This window comes from Typha angustifolia, chromosome 3, assembly GCF_048772165.1.
Source record: "Typha angustifolia cultivar Huaian chromosome 3, ASM4877216v1, whole genome shotgun sequence".
Classification (NCBI taxonomy): Eukaryota; Viridiplantae; Streptophyta; class Magnoliopsida; order Poales; family Typhaceae; genus Typha; species Typha angustifolia.
In genome coordinates this window covers 6221313-6239814 of record NC_133241.1, presented here as the reverse complement: position 1 = coordinate 6239814, position 18502 = coordinate 6221313, and the positions used below count along the sequence as shown (strand labels likewise).

The window sequence follows — 18502 nt, the reverse complement described above, 5'->3', positions numbered from 1 at the left end:
TTGTACTTATCGTAACTTATATTCTGTATGACTGTGCACATTGCTTATAGATTCTTTAGATTACTAATGTCTTGTTCAAAATAAATGGTTAAACAGAACCCTTATTGGATTTTAGTTGATATATATATATATATATATATATATATATATATATATATATATATCCTCTCTCTCTCTCTCTCTCTCTCTCTCTCTCTCTCTCTCTCTCTCTCTCTCTCTCTCTCTCAATTGCTATGGCTTTTCTTTTTCTTTTCTTTTTTATTATTTAACCGTCAATCGCCAATTTTGCGGTCAGAAAAGAAACTTCGTCTAACCCAAATAAATAGTTTAGATTCTCTAGTTTTGGCGAGAGATTAGGGCATCAATTGCTGGTTATATTAGTATTTTCCAATCTATTTTAAGCAAGAATCTGGAGTAATTTAACGGTTAACGGGTTTTGAACTAAGCCGGTTTTTTAAGAACAATCCCAATTCTCCGCTCCTTTCCTCTTCCCTCGATTTGAGCCCTAACCTGCCTCATTCCTCTCTCGACGCCTCCTCTATCGACCGGCGGCACAGTGTAGCAGCAGGTACTGCCTCCTCTCTCTCACTCACTCTCTCTCTCTTCACACCCCCACCGGTGGCCACCGCCTCCGACCTCCGCTCTCTCTTCACACACCCACTGGCGGCCACCCCACCGGTGGCCACCGCCTCCGACATCCTCTCTCTCTTTTTCTCTATTTCACTCTCACTCTCACAGCCACAGATGCACCCTCAGGGTAAATAACTAATGAGTAATTACTAGTTGTTATGGTTGTGAATTGTGATCATGTTATTTGGTATTTTGGTGTAAAAATTTATATGTATTATACTAGTAAATATTATATATCGTATATGATTATTTTTTTATTTTTATATATTAAAAATGCTAGATCGCACCTGCTATGCTGTGGGGTGACGTCTGTAACCCTCGGCTGTCTTTCGAAACATTGGTAATTAGTACTAGAAAAAAAAAAGTTGCGATTTGATTAGGAACAAACAGAATAGATGACAATGAATGTTACGAAACAAATTTCATAGAGTTTGGTACGCATTCATACTTAGTCGCCTGTTACCTTGAATCCATTGGATTTTGGAGGAACCAGGTGACACGGCAGTCCAAGTAAATGACTTTCTATTGGCTTTTTTCTATTTACGTAAATAATATTCTGCATGACTGTGTGCATATCGCTTATAGATTCTTCAGATTACTTATATTTTGTTAAAAAGAAAAGGTTAGAAAGAAAGGTTATTGGATTTTAGTTGAGCTTTTTGTCTATGTCTATGTCAATTGCTATGAACAATTTATTTCTTGTATTATATTTCTGTAGTTTCATTTTGCCCAATTTTCTTTGCTTATGCATGTCTTGGGTGTTTGACATTCTTTTTCATCTTATTGATTTGCAGTATCTCTAATGGCATGTGCTACAAATTTTCTTCCTGCGGGGTTTGGCAACACTGGTCTAGTTACATATGCAAAAGTCCAACAGAGATCCAATATTCGTCCTCGACAAAGATATATCAGTGTCCGTGCTGCACAAGGGACTGAAGGGCCTCGAAGATTGGTTGACCTTATTCGTGTGATCCCTGAGATTTCGAGGAGTTACTTCAAAAGTCGACCTAGGCGAGCTCTTTTCGGAGGCATTTCACTACTAGGTGGCTTTTATGTTGCACAAACCATATCTCTATCATTTGGTGCTTTGGGTGTGAATGATGTCATTGCTGCTGTAGTGTGTGTTCTCCTTACAGAGTACACAACTAGATTCTATTATAGTCGGCCTAAAGTAACCTTTCCTCTTGCACTCCTGAATAATTTCAAGATGGGCTTCACTTACGGCCTTTTCATTGATGCTTTCAAACTTGCTAGTTAATGAAGATACTCTTGGCCTTCAGTAACCTTTCCTCTTCCGCCTTCATTTGGAGAAAATTTCTTACTGGGGCTCAGCTGTGACCATTTTTGAGCTCTCATAATTGCTGCTTAAGGATAGTCATTCCTAGTTATATATTGTCTTATCCTCTTAGCTACCATGAAAGAAATTCAGTTTTACTGTTTCTGATTGCATAATTGTGCCATATTGTGACTAGTAAACCTTTGAAATCCTCATGCTTCTCAAGTATTCAGATCAGGTCTTCAAGACAATTTGTTCTAGAAATTTCCTACCTGTTGTTGCTCATTATGAAGCATACTACGACTACGATAACATTTGGGTCTATCGAAGACAGATTGAAACCAAGCATAGGAAACCTACAGGTTATTGTTTGGTTAATTGTATACGTTTGAGCATCTCTCCAATCTCTCTAGGATGTATAAATATGGGGCTAGAACTTCAGATTATTGGAACTGTTGGAGTTGCATTTACTTGTTTATCAAAATATCTATGTTGAGTGGTTCAGAGCAGACTGCAATGCCCCTTGAAATATATGTGAACCACATGACTATCTTCAGTACTTGTTGACTTGGGTATGCTGCTGCTATGCCTAGTTCAGTTGGGGGCCTGGGATTAAAAGTACTCTATTGTAATCATATTCATATACTGACTACTGAGGTGTTCGTGCTGATTGTTCCCATCATAGAGGCCTCATGAGATCTCCTTTGGGAGATAGTCATGAAAATTTGAACATGGTATTCTTCTTGTAATTTTGATATCTGTACTATTCTTGTATGGACAACGAAATACATATAGATATGTAAATAATATTCTTTGGAAAAGAAACTATTTTGATATTGTTTGAACCATTATAGTTCATTTTGTCACGATGCTTCTGTTAGTGCCATGCATATCCAGCATCATTATCTAAGAAAAGAATGCATATATATTGATTTCAGAAAATGCTTCAACAACCCAGTAATGCTTCACACTAGCTTAAGTAAATATTCCACTTGGTCTAAACTTAAAACCTATTGGTCATGTATCTTAGAATCTAATTTATCAGTATCTTTTGAGTTTGAAGGTTACTTTTCTTTTCTGGATTAATACGAAGTAAAACTGTAGTTACTACCCACCCTTGGTTCAATATTGATGAGGATATTTTGGTTTTGCAATGTCAAAGTCCATGTCACATGGAATCAAGATTGTGCTTCTTTAATAACTGACATGTGCAATTACGGTCATATTCCTGAAGTAGGATGTTTAGTATATACAGGCTATTCAAGTTTGTAGCCTTGGTTTAGGATTATTGATTTGCTAATACAATTGCTATAAATCTGTCTGTCACGAAAACTAACATTACGTACTGAAAAAGTTTCTCCTTAACTACTTTTCATGGATAGTTCGTCATGATATAGTTGAATTCCACGCTTAAAGTTATTTTTGTTTCTCTTTTTAAGAGTTATCATCCAGTTAATCTGAATTTTTAAGTTGTATTAGAATCAGGTATATCAAATTTCCGCAACTATAGTAGTAAGTGTAAATTTCTTTAAAAACTGTGTATTTGTTAGTGTGTATATGTGTGTTTTTATGTGCTTTCTTTACAGAATTAATTAACTTCTCTTATGTGCTTTAATGATGCTTTTGAATTGTTCTCTGAGATTAATGATGAAGACTTATAATAATGTAGCATCCATTTTTCTCAAAGAGTCAAAATATTTGGTGGAAAGCTAGGTAGTTCATATTGCCTACAGGGGACCCCCTAGGATGGATACATTCCATACAGTCTTCTCATTACAAGTAACCTGCTGAGTTCTTACATCTCTTTTAAGTAGTGACATTTGAAATATTATATTTTGAATGATAGACTTAACGCTTTTGTGGCAGCTGGTGTTTTTGCTTTTACCATAATGAACCCATGGATCTAGATGACACCAACCTTAACAAAACACTTGGTGTTAAATATCATTTTGTTCAAACATTGTAGGATCAGTTTCTGGATAGAATTGTTTACATCAGCATCTAGTGTCTATGAGGGACTTGCATGGTAACTCTTAAGAAACCATTGAAATCTGAAGGTTGCTGTTTATCAGATTTTATCAACTTAATGTCAATTTTCCATGATATGGTGCATGAAAGGACAATTTAACTGAAGGTATTAATCTACCATATGTACTATGTAGCAAATCTGTCAATTGTCATTTTGTCGAATATAGTTGGCAGAGTATGCATGTACCAGTTAGGAAGTTTCTCAAGAAGTTTATGCCACCCCTTTTACCAAATCAAACAGTAACACAACACATGAAACAGTCAATAATTCATCCTTAACTAAGTTTATGATACCTGATAAAACCATAAAGATATCTGGAGTAGATGATAATTCTATATTTATTACTTATGTTCAGAGTTTGTCATAGTTTTAATTCTTCAACACTGCCCATTTCCATCTTATTATTTCTTCTTCATTCCATTCAATTTTGGATTCTAATAGTTTCAAGGCTGGTCCATAAGTTTGCAACAATATTTGCTCAAATTTGTTCTCGTTCTTTCGACTTCCACAGTTTTCAATTTAACACTAAGATCTGAGATTTTCTATGTTCGCAAAGCTAGCTAACTCAATGGGTGCTTGCCCTAACAACAAACTATATGGAGCTGTTTTGACAACCTTTGACAATCTATCAAAGGCTATCCAACTGAGGGATTTGTAAGTTTTTTCTGTAAAACTAAATAATATTTTGTTTGGCTGTCCTAGTTTCAGTAGATCTATGTAATCCTTCTTGGAACTCCTGGTAGGCTGGTAGACAAAAAGAAGTTTATGCAACGTAAAGCAGTACAAAAAAACCTATTGGCCAGATTCTCTCCCTATAGAGTAAGCTATGCTGTAAACCTCTGAATTAGAGGGTTATCGGCTAGGTTCACTCCATTTATTTCTGAAGTATTTAACTTTTGGCCAACGGCCAACTAGTTAGTAACTTTACTAATGTACTTGTGCTGCAAAATTGGCAGATGACTCCTTTCTCCAATTTACTGCACATTTAGTATGCTGTTTTTGATCTTTATTACCACCGTACGGCTTCTCAATATATTGCAATTTAACAACCTTATTCGTTCCATTTCTGACATGAGTAATTATTGAAGATTTGAACTGCAGCTGGGTAGAAATCTAAACCATCTCTAGTTTTCTGGCAGAGAAGTGAAGGTAGTAAATCTCAGCTACAAGCATGTGGAAGTCTTTTAGTGACACCAGCATGGTAAGCTTTTGGGAACAACCAGCTAAATTGGTAAATTACTACATCTTGCTTAGAACCCTTATCTCAAATGTGTTGCTATGTAGAAATGAAGTGGGTAGCCCATGTTTTACACTTAGGAGTGTGCATAAATGCTGCATTTAAATTGAGGATGTCCTTTAGGTGAAAATTTTTGATGTCTTGCTGAGTGGTGAATTTATGAATATGAGAATTTAATGCAGCAGAAGGTCATCAAACCAAGTAGAACTGCAGTAGGTTGGATTTCAATGCCCTGCCTCATTTTTTTATTTAATTTTTTGGGTAGCTGAAGTGTTTTGATGAGGTCCATGAAGCAGTAAAGGAGGAAGGGGTTGTTTCATTTAATGATCAGTACTCACTTTGAGGCAGCTTATTTTCTTGGGAAACCTTCATCTATTGCTTCTGACGATGCATCACCTCACGTGAGGATTATTATTATTGGGCTCTGCTTGTTAATTTAACAAAGAAGAATATCTTACATTCAAGAGAGAGAGAGAGAGATATCCTAAGGCCTACCTCAAATAGTTGGGCTACCGGCTTATTGCTGCTATTTATTACCAGCTTTATGGAAATATTATATTTGGAAAGTTGTCATTGCAAAGTATTAAAATATTATGATTGCCATTAAAATTATTGAACTCTTTAAAAAGTATCATTTTGTTAGTTAAATCTAACTATTCATTATTCAAATTGAACTTAAATTATAAAAAGTTATTTTGTCTTTATATTTAGTGTTGACATTATATTTGGGATAATTTCACTTAAATTTTCTAAACTATTATCATTTTCTGCATATATTCTTTGAAATTTTATTTTTACCAAATATACTCATAACTTCTTTTTTTTAATGTTTAGAGGTTTGTATAATTTTTTTTTTTAACTTCAAAAGGTATACATGAAAAAGTTTAGGAAATGTGTGAGAAACATTGGTTTGAGTGGAATTAACCCTATTATATTATATGAAATGATATTGTTTATTTTTTCCTAGAAAAAAGAATCAATGAGAAATAATTTACACTCTAAACTTTAAGAAAGACGCTATTTTAGTCATTTATATACATTTATTAACTTTAACAATCATCTGTTAATGGCAATTTTGATAGTTTAAGTTTTTGGTTGCAGTTTTGTTTAAAAGAAAACCCTTGCTTTGGTGTATGCTTAAGAGCTGCTATTGAGAATTTCAACTTGTTTATACTTCATTTTTGGTTAATAGGAAGCTCTTCTCTACTCCATAGCTTAATCTTTATTTTTATTTCCATAATCATTAGATCTTTTTGCATGTATGCCATTTTTCTTTATGAGCCCAAAAGTTAGATATGGGCCGGATAAATGGCCAACCATTCTTAAATATAGAAGCACGTAAGTTTCACTAAGTTTTAGCCAATATAGTAAGCTGTATAGTTTAGGCTTCAGGTCATGTGCGTTGTCGAACAACTGCTTCGAATTAAACGTCACTGATATCTGCACCAAGCCGTTACGTTGTCGAACTGGTCCTCTAAGACAATCGTAGCATCGAGTCATCAATCGATTCGAGCTGTTAAGTCAAACCACTAAACAATTTTCTTCGTAATAATTATTCGGATTGAAGTTGATGGTACCTACCTAACTCTAGTTAGTTAGTTTTCCGATGTATTCCATTCTTAGATTCCTTACATATCTTCATGCTTAGCACCGGATCGTCTACGGACTAGAATGAGTGAATTTTCTCTCCTTCATCATGGTACTTGGGTAGCTGTGGCCGGTTTCCATACAAGTAATTTTCTGACTTAATCACTTTATTAATTATTTGGATTATCTGGCAGTTATTAATGTTGCAGAAGTAACCCAATGCAGAAAATTCCTGCATTGGGCCTGCAGACAATCTGCTACCAAAATGTAGTACCTTTGCCGGGTGGGTTTCTTTTAGCATATATACCTTTCTTAAATCTTATTTATGTGTATACTCCCAAGTTAAATTTTGCCCTGAATATATTTTTTTAATTTTTTTTGTGCATAGATACCCCTTAAAATCCTTAATTTTTACATGAATACTGCTCAAATATACTCAACCATAAAAATTCCATTAAGTTAACACTAAACAGACATAAATACCATTATTTGTATCTGCATGCATGTTTTTTTTTCAGTTAAAAGTGTGTTTCTTGCCTGCTAAATTACTGGGATTAAAATAGACTAAAAAATAATCTAAAGTTTATCCATCTAAGAATCATGTGTTTTTAGAAGAAATTTTAGAGGGAAAGATAAATAACCCTTAATAGGATCTAGATTTTACGTAGATGTTTATTATTCTCGTCTCTCTCTCCAGCAAATTATATAGCTCTTATTTCGTAATCTTAGTAAAGAAAAGGTTCATCTAAACTTAGCACACATTTAATGGGTATAAATGTTGAAAGTGAGGAGTCTCCCTAAAAATAATAATAAAATTGAGGGAGTTGATGCATTATATTATGGCCAATGGATTTGATAGGATCCATCAAATGGCCCCGCAGTGTAATGACATTAAGTTGTCTGTTTGGGATAAAGATTAATAATGGTTGCCAGTGCATATTACTATCTTTTAAGGAGCTATTTCTACGAAAGAATAATAATTTTTAAGTTTTCAAAATAGTAAGATTAGAATCTTTGTCGACATCACCTATATAAATTGATTATAGGAAGTTGTTTGCATATATTATAAAAAATAAATGTACTTAATTCTGAATTGATTCAGAATATCTCTAAACTAGTTTAATAATTAAATATATTTTTATATTTTTTATACTTAATTAAGTTTAGTCTTTATAAAATTAAGATTACAAAATGAGACTAACTAATGGAAAAAGAGGTTTTTTTAACAAAAATATTTCAAATTATTGATATCTTGCTGCTTTCTTTTTGTTCAATAGAGCATGATATGGGTGAAAACAGATTAGTTACAAATTGAATAGTGCCAAGTTCTTGTCCATTTTTTTAATTTCTTTTCCTTGGTTCATTTACACCAAAAAATAATAGATTTAATTTTTGCAGTTTTTTTTTTCTGCTAGAACTAACTACACAAACCCTGATTACTGTCTATGACAAAGAAATAATGATATGGTGATGTATAACTGATTAACTTGAATTTAGAGTGAATAAAAAACCAGATGATCCTACTTACCAACATGAATTCTAAGTAATTAATCAACTTAAATACTAAGAGAGAGAGAGAGAGAGAGAGAGAGAAAGAGAGAACAAGATGTGAGTTTATTTCAAACAAAAATGACATAAAATCGATTAATGCATCCACATTTCAGCACTAAAAACTCAATAAATTGATTAAAGCATTCACAATTTGATCTATGAGACATTTGACTGACAATGCAGATACATACATTGATAGCATGCTCTTAATATGTCCACAAGTTTGAACCACCCTCTTGAAATCTTGTACATCCTTTAGATCATGGCAACCAAGTGGTCCATAGGCAGCCCTAATAAATAGCACCTCCTAAGGTGGTATACATTGGGACTGGATACATGACATCAGTCCATTTCCAGAACTGGCAAAACAAGGCCCTGTCTCTCTCTCGTGGAGGATAACAAGCTTGTCTTTGATGTCTTCTGACCTTCAAGTAGTAATAGTTTGATCTTAGAATGACATCATGTTGTGTGGCCTCTCTTTTCAAGTCTTAATACCTTGAAAGCATGAAAGACACCTGAGATGTCCATACTTCCTCTCATGTACACATCTCCTTATCTACTAGCACATTAAGGTGCCTTTGTCCTGCATATACACACATATACACATGATTTGTCGAGTATATAAGACTCTTGCCTATATTAGGTGTGTAAACAGAAGATGTATGCAGCCTTACCTTTATTATTGAAGATGTTATTTTCATGTCTTGAGCTAATTATCTCTTTAGATGCAAGGGGTATATCCAACCTGTGTCACCAACTTACACCCTCCGTTAGGGTTACACTTTAAGAGGATAGAAACAAATAGAAGTGACAAAAATAAAAGCATAGCAGATTAAATAGAAGGAATTTATTGTTAGTGAAAAGGAAAGTTTCCTGTCCTTCTACCCATGACCCAATGACTAAACGAAGTTGTCACCCAATTCCTTGGAAGAAAATTTTACTTCTGTAAACATCAAGAGGAATCAGAAACGATAAATGAAGGTACCTATGTCTCGCATATAATAACACACTTAAAATTGTATGACTTGTGGCTATTTGTTTGCAACTAAGAAGATAGATATCTCTAGCCATTAACTAGCACTATAGCTTATGGCAACTCACCCTATTATCTAAAACTGAAATAATTATGTCCTAGAAATGAATGATAATGGCAAAGCAGCATTAAGAAAGTCATAGAGCTTTTGTATCTCCTTGATGCCGAAGAACAGATGAAACAAACAGCGAATATGAAGACAACATAAAAAAGATCATATAACATGCTCAGGGAAAGTAAAAAAACCACTTACATTATAGTAAAGTAAAAGAAAATAGCTTGTTTAGCAAAACTTTAAATTATTTTACTTTTTTCAAGAAAATTGCAGTAGTAACATGATTGGCTGCAATCTTTTCATGGGAAACGAACATCTATCTATATAAGCAAAGCTGAAAGTGATAAATCTCCAACTTTCCATAACAAAAAAAGAATGTCAAACCCCATGCCTCTTTACAGACTACTTGTGACCTTCAACTCATACAAAGTATTGGATATTAAATTCAAGTAACAAGTTTTGGCCATAATTTGCCGTAGACGAATTTTATTATTGCTAAACTCGAATTTTAGGATGAGGTTTTGATCTTTCTTTCTAGGAAATATTTTGAAGTTCAGTGTCAAACAACATATGTACATAACAGCACATCCCTGTGCATCTCACCTAGTTATGTAGTATAAATAGAGATTTATTAGCAGTGGTTAAATGAAGTTTGAACTCAAAATCTCCTGAGAATCTAAAATCAATACCATGTTGATGCTTGATACCAGCTTGACTAAAAGTTAAATCTGTTAGATGATAAACTGACATGGAACTGTTAAAAACCGTATAAACTAAGAACTGTCTATCCAACATAAAGTAAACAATAAGAACCTGAACTACAAACAACCATTGGGATGTAGCTTCACTCCGTAATCTGAGCAGTGGTCCTAAGAATTAAGTTGAAAACAGAACTCGTGTCCATCATGCTGCATGATCGTAGATGGATGAATGGATATTTTCCCATTAATGACATATTTAATATAAACCGGCCGAAGAATACACGTCGCTTTTATGAATAAATGCCGTGCAGTTAGAAAGAAAGCAGCATGTTATCAAATAACCAGGAAGTCTATGTATAACCAACTTGACTGTACTGTGCTTCAATCACTATTAGATCAAGTTAATATATCAAGTTAATGTCACAACCTAAAGTTGGCTGAAATTATATATATTAAGGTTTTGCCAGAAAAAAAACCTATATTTTGTCTTCTTGTTGAAGTGTAAAGACCTCCTCTGTTTGCGATATATGCAAATCAACTCTTCTTTTCAAGTTATATTTGCAAAAAAAAAAAGAATACCGCTTCTTATTTTTATAACTTCAAGGACTCATAAGAAAATAGTTATCACGAGCCTGAATCATATGCATATATCAATCTAGTGAAAAATCCATTAAATATCAACTCCAAAACCTACAAGAGGAATTAAACATCATAACTTCTGTCATGAGCTGATAGAATTGACCGCTAGGCTACGGTGGTAGTCTAGTGAGAATATTTCTTCTCAAATAGATGTTGAAAGAAAGGGGCCAATCTGCAAATATGTCGAAGAGAGGATATTTTTGCAGTAAGACCAATATATGGGGGGGTGCTATGAAAAGAACCCTATATTTATATGTAATGGAGGATATAACATCAGACATTAAATTGGGTTCATGCCCCAACAACCAAAGAGGCGCGCCTCCATTTATTATTGTAGTTGGCACTGGTAAGTAAGAAGGCCCAACACACCCTATTTATTCTCTCCTAATGCTTTGGCCAATTTACTCCACGGGGGTGGGGTGGTGAGGCTGCTGTTGTTATTAGTATTTAAGACCTCTTCTCTCGCGCAGATACATAATTCTTCTCTGCTGCTTTAATGGGAATTAGAGTTAGGGGATGGCCATGAATGCCCACCCGCAAGGAACAGTTCATGATTTCATGGTAGTTAATGTTATTGGTATGCAAGAATGATGATCACATGGTGCGTGAGAGACTTAAAGACATAAGAAGCTCAACAATATTCCATTACCTATATCGTAGATTCAAATGAAGACAGCAGCCACCATCCTATGAAAGCTCCAAGTTTCCTACATTCCAACTCCAACGTCAGATGGCAATTACACTTCAGAAAATGATCTTCTATATTCTCTAAGTTGTCCAGTATCATAACCAACATAGTTATAAACAGATAAAAGTAATACATTTTTGCGTGGTAGCGATATTAAGTGGCAAGTGGAAACTGTTCATGTTGGTCCAAACTGTAGCATTGCTTTTGTCTAAGATCATGAATTCCATATTATTAAGTCACAAGTCCATGGCTGGTGAGAAAGAACAATATGTGGTCTGCAAGTAAATTAAATAGGGAACAGACGCAAGTAAATGAAGAACTTTCAGGTCATACCAGCCTGGTGTTTTAAACTTTTAACAAGTACTGTTGCAAGAAATTCTCTGATCACTAGCTGAAAATTGATTCAATAATGAAGATGATCATATTTTGCAAGAGTAGGGACTTCACATCTCAAGAACCTCATGCATGAATTACACTCATTTGAAGGGGGGAAAAATAGCACGCTATCGAAGTTAATACATTCAACTGTTGCAATCTAAGAGCAGATCATCAATTATCTAAGCTAAACTCAACCCAGAGCACATGAGGGTAATGAAATATTGAGCCTTAATAAGGTAAGTGTCCTTGCATGGGATTAGCTAAGAGAGATTTGGTAGTTCGTGGATGCATTATTACGTGAATAGTCCGGCCATGTAGGGAGGTTTCTTAAATGGTGTGGAGGAGCGATTTGAGTCATTTAAGGTCACTCTACTTGTCAACTTTAATGCTCGGCCTGCCCTCCTCTTAATGGGGTTGGATGAAGGCCATTTAAGAACCCTCTTAAGTATCCACGCCCTCTTCTGCATGACCCCTTCAATCAAAAGGGAGAAGAAGCTACTCGTTCTACACTCAAGCTAAGAGCTCACTTTCTCCATCTTTCTTCACTTCTTTTCCTTGTACCATTCTTCTTCTTACAATGATCAGTGAATTCCGGCAACCAAAAAGAGAGTTCGGTTTTGGAGAAGGCAAGGAGGAATTTGAAACGCTGAAGAGTTTGAGGATGATCGATCAACCGGAGCTATCTCTTGGCCCCTCTCTATCCATCTTTGCTAAGAGCACGAATAGCTCATCGTCTGAGTCAGACGGCAACTCTAGAAAGAAGAGGAAGCACACATGGGATGATCAGCCAATATCTCAAACTAGTGTGGAGCTTCAGCTTAATGATCCCTTGCCTATGGATTGGGAGCAATGCCTAGACCTACAAGTGAACATCTCTTATCTCTTAATCTCTCTCATGCAGACATATGAACACATATTCACATGCATATACACACACATACACCAATAATAAGCATATATGTTGCTATGTCTGTCAAGTTTAACACACACCACTAGTATTAATAGATTACTAAAAAATTACATAGAATTCAGAACATAGTCTCATAACTTTATCAACAACCGCCTCTCTTTCTTCCCTCTCTATGTGCGTGCAAGTGCATGGTTGCTAATTTTGGTTTACTCAAGTGGTTGCAGACTAAAATTCAGAAATATTATGACATGTTTTGGTACTAATTTATTCAAAGATATTACTGTGATATTGTCATACTAGGTTTCATCAAACTTTTTAACTCTTCTAACATTGTCCTAATTTGTGGCAGTCCGGGAAGATGTACTACTTGAACAGGAAAACCTTGAAGAAGAGTTGGATCAGGCCCAAAGAGCTAGACCTAAACTTGGAGCTCAACATCTCAATTCTCCCAAATTCAGAAGGCAACACAAGCATGACAGCTCTAGAGGATCCAAAGAAGCATTTGAGTTCAAGTGGCAGCATGATAGCTGTGGTGTGCGTTAACTGCCATCTCCTCGTCATGCTGTGCAAGTCCTCTCCCTTATGCCCCAACTGCAAATACGTGCACTCCTTACTACCACCAGCACCACAAGCACCTCCTCGAAGGATGGATTCTGCCAAGTCTTTGGAAACTCTAAGCCTTCTCAACTAGTTGGCATCTGATTCTGACAACATGATCAGGTGCAAGGTAAACATAAGTTTGTCAATACTATGATAGACCTAGATCGACATGTGTAGATATAAAGTCTCAATGTTAAAGGACTTAATGGCTGTCATAAGGTTCAAATGAATGAGAGAGAGAGAGAGAGAGAGAGAGACAGGGAAGTGATAATGAAGAGTCATGTCTTTCATTTAAAGAGGAAGTGGAGGTTCCTTCACCATAAAAGCTTCGACTGTCTGCAATCCAAATTGTACGTGTTTGGATGGTAGCTTGGGTTAGTTAAGTGGCATGAATGCCACCTACACTAATTAAACATTCCATTCCATTCTTTACCCTCTGTTTCCACAGCATTTGGGTTAAGACTAACTCAAGTGAGTTATTATTTGAGCCAATATTATGTGTCAATCAGTGCTAAGAGAAAAGAAGGATACCAGGTGGGGTTGCACACTTGCATCTAAACGACTTAGTTTGGAACACCTCCCTAAGCTGATGCCCATTTGAGATGATGGAGCACTTTCCCATGCAAGGGCAGGGTAGTTGCATCATAAGTTAACCTCGTCAGTGTGGAATCTGGACTATGAAAAATATGGGCAGAAGTTGAACAGAGGGTGCAATGGGCGTACCATTGCACCAATGGAAGGGTTAGATGTAGATATTGATGGTGGGACAGTGACTTCAACTGGATGATGCAACTAGACCACTGCTGTTGTTTGCTGTTAGATGTGATCACCAGTAAGTTTGGTGATTCCGATGGGTCCTAGTGGGCCTTGCTAACATAGACTAACTGGAGAAGCAATGGTCAATGCTAAGTCTAATATTTGAAGCCTAAGGCAATTGATTGGACTTTAGGTTTTTTATGTGTATATACCATAAAAAAAAACCTCTTAGTTACTTGTATACCCTCTCTAAAGTTGATATTTGCATGTATACCTCTTAAAACATACATTTGTATAGATACTCTTGTGGCATTTTTCTAGTTAAGTCTGAATATTTTAACACAAAAAAGAAAGAAAGACAGAATTATCCTTAACTAAGAGAAATACTTGAAAGTAGAATAATAATATTTTTATCTTTGTATAATTAAAATCTTCAAATTTTAATAGTTATTAACTCTAAGAAGTACTCCCGCAAAAGATAAGTGTTTTGAAAAGTATACATGCAAAAACCATGCATTTTAAGGGGTGTGCATGTAAATATCAACTTTAGAAGGAGCATACAAGTAAAAAAAGAAATTTTTCTGGCATATAGATACAAAACAACCTTGGACTATTGTGGCTAAGTGTTCTAAGGCAGCTCATCAAATGGAAGTCAGAATTTAGTATTAATTTCTCTAGCTTGTGGATCAACAAGATTCAAATGCTGACTAGAAAGAAGAGTTTAGAATGCTCCAATTATATGAATGAATTATTTCCCAACATTCAGCTACAAAATTTTGAGTTCACAAATAAGTTTAGATAATGCTTCTTCCTTAGGATACTTAGGGCTCAAATCTGTCATGTGAATCTCTGAAGACCAACGTCCTATTTAGATTTAAAAAAAAGTCTTAACTCTTAAGTGATATTGCATCCAAATTACAGTCTATAAAGCAAGAGACAACCAATAAGGATCACTGAATTAACAGAAGGATTTGGACCTCCAGATATTCTTTTGATATCAAGAAAATGCATAGCACATTTGAACATATTCTTAGACAAAATGAACATGTCAGAGATTAATATTGCTCACTTCAGTCATGAATTTAATACTCAAAACTGAGATGCAAAGGTTACCTCTAAGTGCTAACAATAGTAACAAAAGATGCAAAACTAATTAAAATTTTGAAACAAGATATTTCAATTCAAAATGACAAGTTTAATGGATTTATTTATCTGACTCACCTTGAGAATTACAAAGTACATTACATCATTGAAGATGTCGGTTTGAAGGCACTCCCCATATACCCTATTTAGGATGCTACATATTGGACCTGTGCATAAAATAACAATAAGGGAGATCTTAGGTAAACTGAATCAACAAAGATAACAAATTAATAAAAGAACTCACAATTTTCCTAGGAACTGCAACTTTTACCCAACTATCAATATTCATGTGTTACCAGGATGAATCCTCTGATCCTATCGTGCAAGGCAATCTTATCCAAAAATAAGAGGTCTTCTAAGAAGAATACTGTATCTTCTTGTCTTCCATATTGAGTTATGCCTATATATACTTTAAGGTTCATTAAAAAGATACAATATATACCTTTGCTGGGACTTCATTTTAAAAATGATGTCCCAACCAAATCATTTGCATGTTGACTTCAGAATGATTCACAAATAAATCATCACTAATCTCATGCATGCCTACTTAAGTCTTGGGAACATAGCCTTCCCATCTTAGCTGCAAGTATATATTGCTTAAAGTTGCATATATTTCTTCCGATTGGACATGTGCGATATCTGCAACAAAGAACTCATGGAACTTGCCATCCACCTCTATCAAGCTACAGCCAGGAGTCTTCTTTACTCCTCTGTCTCGCATCATCCTCCTCACCTTCTTGACATCATCCCATTCACATTTAATTGCATACATGCTTGACAGGAGCACATAGATTCCACTGTCCCCAGGGTTCAGATGTAAAAGCTTATCGCCAGCAAGCTTACCCAACTCTACATTACCATGCATCCTGCATGCATTAAGAAGAGCACCCCACCCTGCTTCATCTGGCTCTTTTGGCATGCCCCTTACCAACTCATAAGCATCTTCCACAAGTCCAACTTTTCCAAGCAGGTCTATCATGCATGCATAATGCTTTGCTTTGGGTTCTACGCCAAAAACTGTTCTCATGTCTTCAAAATGCCTTCTCCCTTCAAAAACTAATCCACCATGACTACAGGCAGATAAGACACCAAGAAATGTGATATCATTTGGCACAATCCTAATTCTTTTCAGTTCCTCAAAAAGGTTGAGTGCTTCTTTAAAATAGCCATGGATTGCATATGCCATGATCATCGAATTCCAAGTCACTATGTCTCTCTCTAACACCTCACTAAATAACCTGGCAGCAGCATCAACATCTCCACATTTGGCAAACATGTCTATAAAAGCATTTGCTAGATTCACACTCACTTTTATCTTTTTCTTATGTATGTAATGATTATATATCCATCTACCAAGATCCAAGCATCCAGACTGAGCACATGCTGAAAGCACACTCGCCAAAGTAGCATCTATAGGTTCCACATTTGCCATAATCATCTCATGGAACAAGTTCAATGCTTCTTTAGGCTGATTTGCTTGGGAATATGCTGAAATCATACTACTCCAAGATACCACATTTCTCTTTGGCATTCTATCAAAAATCTGCACAGCAAGTTCCAAATTACCTGATTTACCATACACATTTAGCATACTCGTCCAAGAATAAACATCCTTGACTTCCATACTATCAAAAACTTCCCTAGCATAGTCAACACACCCACACTTGCCAAACATATCAACCAATGCATTCAGCAAATTAATGCTAACATCTACATCACCCATTTCAATATACTTGTGGACAAACTTGCCCAAACTTAAGATGCCGACTTGTGAGATAGCCGAAAGCACCGTGATCAAAGTCACCTCATTTGGCCTAACATTCGCCAACAGCATTCGATAAAACATCCTCAATGCTTCATCCGCGAGACCATTCTGTCCATACCCATCAATCATTGTAGTCCAAGAAACCACATCACGCTCACACATTCCACCGAATACCTTTTTCGCACAAGCCAAGATCCCATTTTTCACATAAAAATGCATTAGCCCGTTACACACAAGCAACTCCTCATCAAAACCCAGCTTCCAGATCAAGCAATGGACCTCTTCCCCAGCCAAACTTCCAGCAAGCCGTTCACAAGCCTTCAGCGCAAAGACGAAGGTCCGGCAATCTATCTCAGCTCGCTCTCGGACCATTTGGCGAAGAAAAGAAAGACCCAAATGGGGAAGATTGGATTTTGTGCATCCCCTGATCATAGTATTCCAAATATACGAATTGGGTTCTGGAATTTGGGAGAAGAGGAGACGCGCATGGGTGATATCGCCAGAGTCAGAGAGGGCAGAGAAGGCGAGGACTCGGCTCGCGGGGAAACGGTGCGCGATGAGCCCTGTGCGGGTCATGTGGGCTTGGATTTGCTTGAGCGTCGCCATGGAGTCGCAGGACTCCATGAGGGAGAGGACAGGGTGGGTTACGATGAGGTTGTGGTTGGAATTCCAACTGGGTCTTGGTAAAGAGGAGGAGCAGAGGAGGCGAAGGGTGTGGAAGAGGCAATGGGGTTTGAGAAGAGAGGCGTTTGGGGAGGTGGGAAGAGGTGGGAGGAGGAGAGGTGGCGGTGGCATTCTTCATTTCATATTCTGCGGCGACTTCTTCAGACGACGGACGACAAAGAGCGACGAGGAGATGGCGGCAAGTATAATAAGGTTCAATTGGGTTGGACTTGGACATCATCAGTTATTCGACTTCCTTATCCGGGTTTTGCCCGATTAGATTGATCTTATCCGTCTTAAATTTATATAGAGCTATTCTATTCGTATCCGACTATTCATTTTTTCAAAAATGTCTTCTGCTTTTATATAAAATTTTAAAAGTATTTATATTTAACGTATTATATTCTTTCAAAATTAAACACGTTTTACTCTTCTATAATATTTTGCACCAATCCAATTCACTCCATAAGTATATGACTATTAATGTGAAATTGTTACTAAAATACCTCGTTATAATATATTATCAACATGCCAAAATCACTGTTCTCCCTATTTGTTTAACAAATATATACTGCATTTTGATAATTTTGACGAGCACTTTTAATTGGATGAAAACTCTAAAGTGATAAATATAGAGATTGAATTAGTGAAAAAAAAAGAAGCATAGTTAAAGTGATTTTATGTATAAATACATAAACTTCAATGGTGTTAACAATAAAAGGATAAATATATTATCGATCACATCCTATATTTTACCCAATCTATTATTCACGCTCTGTCTTTAAGAATTTTATAACCTAACTCTTTATTTTTTTCTATAATTATCACTTAACACTCTGAGTTAACTTATCAGGTATTTGA

General features: G+C 35.8%; 2 protein-coding genes and 1 pseudogene across 2 annotated transcripts; 2 read left to right on the top strand and 1 right to left on the bottom strand.

Annotated features, from left to right (window-relative positions):
- The first annotated feature begins 277 nt into the window (after positions 1-277).
- Positions 278-2075, top strand: LOC140780221 (uncharacterized protein ycf20). The gene is made up of 2 exons (XM_073125630.1): positions 278-568; positions 1425-2075. The coding sequence occupies exon 2, from the start codon at positions 1433-1435 to the stop codon at positions 1886-1888; it is 456 nt and encodes a 151-aa protein (XP_072981731.1). The 5' UTR covers positions 278-568; positions 1425-1432; the 3' UTR covers positions 1889-2075.
- A 6284-nt stretch (positions 2076-8359) lies between these two features.
- On the bottom strand, positions 8360-17980 carry LOC140780219 (pentatricopeptide repeat-containing protein At2g22410, mitochondrial-like; annotated as a pseudogene).
- LOC140780220 (uncharacterized) lies at positions 9001-14359 on the top strand. Its single transcript, XM_073125629.1, has 2 exons — positions 9001-12669; positions 13064-14359. The coding sequence occupies exons 1-2, from the start codon at positions 12382-12384 to the stop codon at positions 13403-13405; spliced, it is 630 nt and encodes a 209-aa protein (XP_072981730.1). The 5' UTR covers positions 9001-12381; the 3' UTR covers positions 13406-14359.
- Positions 17981-18502: the final 522 nt, after the last annotated feature.

Coding starts and splice junctions, on each gene's coding strand:
- LOC140780221 (XM_073125630.1), top strand. CDS start 1,433: ATGGCATGTGCTACAAATTTTCTTCCTGCGGGGTTTGGCAACACTGGT.
- LOC140780220 (XM_073125629.1), top strand. CDS start 12,382: ATGATCAGTGAATTCCGGCAACCAAAAAGAGAGTTCGGTTTTGGAGAA. Junction 12,670..13,063: donor AGCAATGCCTAGACCTACAA/GTGAACATCTCT, acceptor AATTTGTGGCAG/TCCGGGAAGATGTACTACTT.